At 51.5% G+C, this 8,479-nt stretch overlaps 1 protein-coding gene across 2 annotated transcripts; it reads right to left on the bottom strand.

The window, feature by feature from the left end:
* Window positions 1-1,579: 1,579 nt before the first annotated feature.
* Window positions 1,580-7,924, bottom strand: PSMC3 (proteasome 26S subunit, ATPase 3). Of its 2 annotated transcripts, none has more exons than XM_053560792.1 (12): window positions 7,664-7,924; window positions 7,321-7,404; window positions 6,586-6,711; window positions 6,089-6,193; window positions 5,915-5,977; window positions 5,526-5,663; window positions 5,009-5,152; window positions 4,750-4,898; window positions 3,438-3,534; window positions 3,084-3,229; window positions 1,931-2,012; window positions 1,580-1,755 (listed from the first exon to the last, which is right to left on the bottom strand). In XM_053560792.1, exons 1-12 carry the CDS (start codon window positions 7,736-7,738, stop codon window positions 1,645-1,647), a joined length of 1,320 nt encoding a protein of 439 aa, XP_053416767.1. In that variant the 5' UTR covers window positions 7,739-7,924; the 3' UTR covers window positions 1,580-1,644. The 2 variants fall into 2 exon arrangements, with proteins under 2 accessions (XP_053416767.1, XP_053416768.1); XM_053560793.1 differs by having other exon boundaries at window positions 7,321-7,401; window positions 7,664-7,919.
* Between the last annotated feature and the right edge of the window lie 555 nt (window positions 7,925-8,479).

Raw genomic sequence — 8,479 nt, 5'->3', positions numbered from 1 at the left:
TTTTGTCCTCCTCTTGGGGTCCAGAAGTCCCTTGCTGGCTCCCTGTATCCTCAAAGGGATGATCATAGGCAGATTCCACAACCCAGAGGTGCCTGGAGTCTCATCTCCCCAGACTCACCATGCCCTGTTGCAGGGAAGCTGTTACTTGGCCGCTATCTTGGATTGTTCCAATCAGGGCTATCACTTTGAAGGGCCAGACATGGGGCCACTAGATTGGCTTCATTCCCAGTCCTGGGTTTTACTCCCAGCTGTGTCACCTAATAGTTATGTCATCCTAATTGCTTAAACATTAGTGGTTATCCCAGTAATGGGTAAGATTATATATTAAGACTTACATGGCACGTGGCCCAGAGTGAGCCCTCAGTGAGTGGCAACTCACTAACTGGGTAAGGTTAGTGGTGCACGGAACACCAATAAGATCTTAAAGCACCTGTGACAAGATGTGGGGCCTGGCTCAGCACCCATAGCTGAGTGGTTAGGGCACTGGCCACAAACCCCCCTGCCAAGGTTGGCAGGTTTGAACCAGCCTAAGCCTGCTAAAAAATAACTGCAACAACAACAAAAGCCAGATACTGTGGTGGGCGCCAGCTAGTTGGGAGGCTACAGCAAGAGAATCGCTTAAGCCCAAGAGTTGGGAGGTTGCTGTGAGCTGTGACGTCATGGCACTATACTAAAGGTGACACAGGGAGACTGTCTCAAAAAAAAAAAAAAAATGTGGGGCCTGATGACAGGATGGCAGAATGGGGAGGGGAGCACAAGAATATAGTGTGACAGTCAGGCCTAGAAGGGTTCTCAGAGTGGATCCTGCCCAAGGCTGATTTTTTTTTTTGGCCAGAAGAAATAGGCAGAAAGAGTTAAGGGAGTGAATGGAGAAACAGGAAGCCCAGGGCCAGAAACAAGGTAGGACTTTGGGCAGATCAAAGTCCCAAGCCTGCCAGGTGTGGTGGTTCATGCCTGTAATCCTAGCACTCTGGGAGGCTAAGGTAGGCATATTGCTTAAACTCAGGAGTTTGAGACTAGCCTACCCAAGAATGAGACCACATCTCTAAAAATAGCCAGCTGTGGTAGCAGGTACCTGTAGTCTCAGCTACTTGGGAGGCTGAGGCAGGAGGACCACTTGAGCACAAGAGCTCTAGGTTGCTGTGAGCTATGATGCCCCAGCACTCTACTCAGGGTGACAGAATGATACTGTCTCAAAAAATAAAAATAAAAAAAGACCCAAGCCTGGCTTTACAATGTAGCAAAGACACACACCAGAGCACCAAGATGCAAAAATAAGGCTGGCTTCTAGTTTATTTAGGCCTTTCATTCAGGAACTGCAGGGCCATAAGCCTCTGAAAGCTCTGAGAGAGCAGGAAATGTTGAGAAAGGGCTTCGCAGGGATTTGGGAGGGGGAGATCTAAAGGCACCAGGCAACAGCTGTGGAACCCCCAACTCCCCCAGAGCGGTGGGCCTCACCCTGACAATGGGTTTGGGGCCCACCTCTGTTTCCAGGATTATAGCACCTGGGGGAAGGGCCTCCTGCATATCCCCAACTCCTCCCCCAAAGCCCAGGGAAGGTGAGACAGCCAGTGGCAGGGACCCAAAACCATCTTTTATTACACATTTTAACCACCAAGAAACCAAGGGCAGGCCAGGGTGCCCCTAGGCATAGTACTGTAGGTTGGCTTTCTTCTTGGCTTGCACCTCCAGGATGCCCTCCATGTAGTCCTCGTGGGTGAGCTCCGTGGCACCCCTGCGCAATGCGATCATGCCCTGCAGTCAGACAGACAGAGTCTAGGTGCTTCCTTCCACCCCAGCCTGGGTCCCCAGGCCTGGACCTTCTCAGCCTCTTCGCCTCAGCTGTCTCCACTAGCCAAATGCTCCCATCCTGTCCAGGGAAGGGGCAAGAAGGCAGGAAGCAACCCACCCACCCGACCTGGCCACTCACCGCCTCCACACACACAGCTTTGCACTGGGCCCCATTGAAATCATCTGTACAACGGGCCAGCTCCTCATAGTTCACGTCAGGACTGGGGAAAGGACAAATACCACAGGTTCAGTTGGTTCTGGGGAGTGGGAGAAAGGGCAAATGTTTTCCCACCCCTGCCATAAAGCAGCAAAGTCAATTTGTCTTGTGATTGGAGGTAAGCAAGTTAAAAAGTTAAGGTGGGGCCAGGTGCAGTGGCTCACATCTGTAATCCTAGCACTCTGTGAGGCCAAAGCGGGTCGATTACTGCTTGGGCTCAGGAGCTCAGGAGTTCCAGACTAGCCTGAGCAAAAGTGAGACCTTGTCTCTACTAAAAATAGAAAAATTAGCTGGGCGTTGTGGCAGGTAACTGTAGTCTCAGCTACTTTGGAGGCTAAGGCAGAAGAAATGCCTGAACACAGGAGTTTCGGGTTGCTGTGAGTTATGACACCATGGCACTCTAACCTGGTCAACAGAGTGAGACTCTGCCTCAAAAAAAAAAAAAAAACGTTAAAGTGGGTCAGGCCAGGAAATTTTAGCCTGAGGTCTAGCTTTCTAGAAATCTGAGACTTTAGGGACCAGCTCAGCCTTAGGCAAGGAAACAGGAGAACGTGGAGATAAAAGATGGTCTCACACTCCCCCAGCAGAACAACCCTGCATCAGCACAACACTGATACTGTCCTCACTGCACTCTGTGCCATCACATCTAATCCTTACCACAGCCCATGGTATGAGACTTGAGCTGTTGCCTTCAAGTCTCAAATCAGAAAACTTGAGGCTTAGAGAGGCTACACCACCTGCTCAAAGTCACACAGATCTGAACTCAGGTCTGCCTGGTCCCTGGTTAGATTCTCTGGGCCATCCTTCAGCTATGCTCATGTGCCAGGGTGTGGGAGGCTGGGAATCTGAGCTCCCCTGGCCTATATACCTTCAGATAGGGGCAGTGGGGGTAGGGCAACCAGAATTAGGGCCTGGGCCCCAGCAAGATTCTACACTGGGCAACTGTGTGGAACAGCACTGTGTGTCCATGGGGAATAGGTAGGTTATGGTCTGGGGGGATAGGAAGCTCAGTATGAAGAACGGCAACAAGGATGCTGTTCTATAAGTCTCAGTGCCTTGCTCTTGTCCTGCTCACCTGACGTTCATCTTTCGGGAGTGGATCTGCATGATTCTCGCCCGGGCCTCCTCATTAGGCATTGGGAACTCGATCTTGCGGTCTAGGCGGCCTGAGCGGAGCAGGGCAGGGTCCAGGATGTCCACCCTGTTAGTGGCTGCAATTACCTGAAGAAGGAGAGAAACACCAACTTGAATTGAGGAGCAAGGCATTCACAGACAAGCACAGTCCTGGTCACAAAACCTGGAGGTAGCCAGGGTGTAGATGAGACGCAGGGCATGTTGGAGACAGACTCAAATTCTGGCTCCACCACTCTCAAGCTAGGTGACCTCTAAGCCTCATGTACTTCATCTGGGAAGTGATGGTAACACTCACCTTTACTTGTGTGTTAGGCTGGAAGCCATCCAGTTGGTTCAGAAGCTCCAGCATTGTCCTTTGTACCTCCCGATCACCCGCCTTCTCACTGTCAAAGCTGGGGTACACAGAAGGCCCAGGACACACTGATGAGACCACAGCTTGAGCAGAGCCCTCTCCTTCTTCACCCACCAAAAGCCTAACCCAACCTGTTCAAGACAGGGAAATGGCTCACTCGACGTGAGGTACCTAGCCCAGGGACAGGCAGATAAAAGGTGTTGCTAATTATGGACTCCCACACTCAGAGACTGAAGAGGTATTGAGATCAGGTGCTGTGCTGAGAACGAAACAGTGAACAAAACCAAGCCTATCAAACTGAACTAAAGCTTACAGAAATACAGGGATCTAACCCAGACTCAAAAGCATAAATGAGTCCATGTGGGTATCCCCAAGGAAGTACCCTGAAGCTGAGGCATGAAGGCTGAAAAACACTGTGGCTAGGAAAGCAACCAGTAGAGGACAAGAAAAGGGCCAGAATGGGCCTAACAACCAGGAGATACTATGGAGGGAGTCCAGAGAAACGAGTAGGTAGAGGATGAGGCCAAAGGAGCGCAGGAGCAGCCACTCCCAGGGCCTTGCAGGCCAGGGCAAAGCGAGCATTTATCCCAAGGAGCAACAGGAAGGCACAGGAAGAATTTTTTTTTTTTGAGACAGAGTCTCGCTATGTTGCCCTCGGTAGAACTCTTGGGCTTAAGCGATTATCTTGCCTCAGACTCCCAAGTCTCCAGGACTATAGGCGCCCACCACAATGCCCAGCTATTTTTTTTTGTTGTTGTGGCTGTCATTGTTGTCTGGCAGGCCCAGGCCAGTTTCGAACCTGCCAGCCTCGGGGCATGTGTGGCTGGCACCTTGACCACTGAGTTATGGGTGCCAAACCAACACAGAACTTGTTTTTTTTTTTGCAGTTATTTTTTGGCTGGGGCCAGGTTTAAACCCACCACCTCTGGTATATGGGGCCGGCGCCCTACTCCTTGAGCCACAGGTGCTGCCCACAAGAACTTTTAATAGGATCTGTCTGGGTAAGGAACTGTGAGCACATGTGAGTGAGGTGGCCAGATTTCTGTTCTGAAAGTAACATGCTGGTGGCTGTGAGGAGAATGAATGGCTGAGGAAGCAGGAAGGGTGGTTAGGAGTGAATGTAGGGAAGGAGAACCCCAAGAGTAGAGGAGCCACTGTACCGGGGGAGGAGTGAGCAGAGTGAGAAAGAGCTGGAATTTGGCACAATTGAGGGCCTACCACAAGACCCCCTGGCCATTCTCCCACACTCCCTTACCGCTTGGTGCCAATGGCATCCAACTCATCGATGAAAATAATGGATGGAGCTTTCTCCTTGGCCAAGGCGAAGGCATCCCGGACCAACTTGGCACCATCCCCAATAAACATCTGCACCAGCTGGGGGCCAGCAAGCTTTAGGAAGGTGGCCTGGAGGGGAGGTATTGGTAGAGTTAGGCCAAAGGCAGAGGCCCCTTTGAGGCTGTTTGGTAGGGCTTCACTTCTCATTGCGTCCTCCTAATCCCTCCCAAAGCACTCACCTTAGTCTGTGCAGCACAGGCCCGGGCCAGAAGGGTCTTCCCCGTCCCTGGAGGCCCATACATCAGCACCCCCTTTGGAGGCTGGATCCCCAAGTTCTCAAATTTCTCTTTGTGGTTCATTGGCAGGACAATGGCCTCGACCAGCTGCCAGGAAGAAGTCCTGAGTGAGAAGATGAAGCCCTGAGGGCTCCTATAGTCTAGCCCTTAATGGCTTCAGCCCCAATCTGCTCACTCGCTCCAAGGCTGGCTATGACTTTTCCAGGATCACAAGGATATGATCCTTGACACTGGGCCAGAAATCAGGAGCTAAAGTTCCAGTTCTGGCTCTGGGGCTAACTCTCAATGAACCTGGGCAAGTCACTCAACCCCTCTGCACCTGTCACACAGCACCCCACCCCTCCTTACCCCCCTAGGATGCTATGAGGACCAGAGACACATTAGGGGACATGCTGTGGCCAATCACATGGAGAAACTGAAAGGCTGATGAGGCTGCTGGCAACTGCTGGGCCTCCCTCACCTCCTGGATCTGCTTGTCTAAGCCCCCGATGTCACTGTATTGCTCTGTGGGCCTCTCATCCACCTCCATGGCCTTCACCCGTGAGTCATACTCTGTGGGCAGGGTCTCCAGGATCAGATACGAGTCTTTGTTCACACCCTGAGGACATAGCACAGGCCTTCAGATTTGTCCCAGCTCAAGGCCTACCTAACTGGCTGGGAGACAGGTGTCTATAGAGTGAAAGGAAAGATACAGGACTGGGCAACACAAGAACCAAAGAGCAATTAGAAAGAATCTGCTGCTCTCTGAGATTCAGAGCTAACAGTGACCTGGAGCCAGAAAAGGGACTCAGCAGTAGGGTGGGAGAAACTTGGCTAGAAAAGCCCTGGGCTGGGCTCAGGCCCACTCACCACCAGGTCTCCTGGCTTCAGCTTTTCAGCATCCACCAACCCAATCACAGGCAGGAAGTATGTCTGTAGGAAAAATTACAGATGCACACTGAGCTTCCTCAGTAAGGTTCCCTAGTCCTGTTCCACATGCGCCCTTCGCTGTACTCTGTTCTCCCATTATTGCACTACCCTCACCTGTCGTGTAGAGGTTTTGATCACTGCACACTTGCCCTTCCTCTGGGAGTCCAGGTCAATATTGGCACCATCCTCCTCTTGGTCATTTGGATCAACATCTAGTAGCTGGGAAGGAAAAAAAGCTCAGCGCCTTGAATTCCCTAAAGCCCTGTGATTTCTGGGCCAAGACTATTCCTAACACTTGCAGGGCTGGCCATTGCTACATCCCTCCTCCAACTAGCCCTGAGAATTGACAAGATCTCTGTGTACCTATTGCTTTTCTGCACAAGGCTCACCTACCCCTAAGGAAGAATAACCAACAGTAAAAGAAACATGTGAGACTTCCAAGGCTTCTGCAAGGCCTCTATCTCCTCTTAGAAGTGCACACTAGGGAAAAGAGCACCAGGAGGTATAGCTTTATAATGCAATCTGGCCTCAAAATCTCTACCCATTCTTTCCCTAATGGCCCCACCCCATGCTGTCCCCAACCCCCTCTTCCCCTCCACATACACACACACCTCGATAACGTTGGAGACAAGGTATGGCAGGGTCTTGTTCACTTTGATTTTCTCACTGTTCTCTTTGATCTTGTCCTTCATGGCTTGGAGTTCATGGGTGACTCGTAACACTTCACTCTTCATGATCTGGGATGAGGATGAGTTGATAAGCAAGTCCTGGCTCAGCTTATGCTAGAGTCCTGTTACTGGTGAGCTAAGGACTGCCCAGGGTAACCTTCTACATCTGTTCACCCAGCTCTAAGGCTCTCTGAAAGTCCAGACTCATTGTGTCCACATCCTGCAGAAGTTAAAACAAGAGGCCAGTCTGGAAGCCTCTTGGTAAAGCAGTTGTAGTATCTGGAAGAGGATGCCTTTGAGTTAGGCAAATACAGGTTTTAGGTTCTGCTTCTCAGGAAGGACTGGATAGTTTGCCACAGTAAAAGCCTCTCTGAGTCTCAGTTTACTCACTTGTAAAATGGGAATTTAATAAAAGGATTTTTGAGAGGAATACTTAGAGTTTTTGTTAGGAAAGGCAGTTTGTTAACTTCTCATCTCAGGCCTGATCTCCCACCCCTCCATCTCTTTTCTTATCCCTTTTAACGGTTAGTTAACTATTTCTCTTTTCCTAGTCCAAGAAGGAAGCTGTGGGCCCCACGTCTCCCCAGGGTGGCTGAGAAGGAGGCAGGAGAGGCGACTGGGCCGGCCAAGGCCCGTCCTGCCGGGGCTCCACGGCCTGTGCAGGGGTTGTGCACCCACCTTGATTTCACTGTCCAGCAGCCGTGTGCGCTGGATAATCTCTTCTGTGGACATCTTGAGCACCTCCTCCCCGATTCCATCCTGCTGTTTAAAAAAAATTGAATTTATATATTTTACTCATTTACTTCTACTCAGGAGAGGCATCCCGAGTTCTACGAACTCACAGCCTCAGTTTCCCAGCCCGTAATAAACACAATGAATGAGTCAGGACCCCGGCGGACATCCCAAGCGACCCCAACCCCAGGACCAGGCCGGACCTTGATCCCAGCCATCCCCTCCCCGCCCGCCAAGGGCGTCCCATAGCAGGCCCCGGCCCCGGCCCCCCAGTTCTCCCGGTGCCCACTTCAGCCTCATCCCACACGGTCGCCATCTTCTCCTGCCGAGTCACTGGATTCTCGAGAGTCGGCTGCAGATTCATTTCCAGGAGGAGAAGGCAGAAAAGGCAACTGGGCAGGAGCCGCGGAGACAGATTAATGCCGTGTTTCTTAACGTCTTCTCTTTACTAGTGGCGAAACTCTCCCCGCAAATCCTGACTGTACCAGATTAGCTCCAACCGCGCTGCCGCCGCGAATCTGCTTCTCAGACACTAAAGACAGAGCCGGGCCACAGGCCCCACCCTCACTCGCGAAACGTTCCCGCCCTTGTCCTGTTTATATCCGGCGCCAGGGGCCGTTACCTCCGCGCGTTGGAGGCGGGGCCTGGATGGAATCGGAAGGGGAGGGAGGGAGGAGGGGTGGGTCCGCGAGGGCCTCTGGGAAATGTAGTTTTAATCTGGCCGGTACCTGGAAGTGGGTTGCAGTGGGGCGTATTCAAAGAGGATTTGTACCGTAACATTGCCTCCCAAATCATAAACAACATACGCCAGCCGTGTGCAAACGGCCAAAAAGCCATGTCTCCTCAGCCTGCATTTTTAGAGTTATTATTTAAATACAAGCTGGCTACCCAGTTTTACCAGAGAGAATCATTAACCAGTTTTTTTTTTTTTTGTAGAGACAGAGTCTCACTTTATGGCCCTTGGTAGAGTGCCGTGGCATCACACAGCTCACAGCAACCTCCAACTCCTGGGCTTAAGCGATTCTCTTGCCTCAGTCTCCCGGGTAGCTGGGACTACAGGCGCCCGCCACAACGCCCGGCTATTTTTTTTTTGGTTGCAATTCAG

This window comes from Nycticebus coucang, chromosome 14 (assembly GCF_027406575.1).
Source record: "Nycticebus coucang isolate mNycCou1 chromosome 14, mNycCou1.pri, whole genome shotgun sequence".
In the NCBI taxonomy this organism is placed as follows: Eukaryota; Metazoa; Chordata; class Mammalia; order Primates; family Lorisidae; genus Nycticebus; species Nycticebus coucang.
Note: the sequence above shows the minus strand (reverse complement) of the source record. Positions and strands in the feature narration are given on the sequence as shown.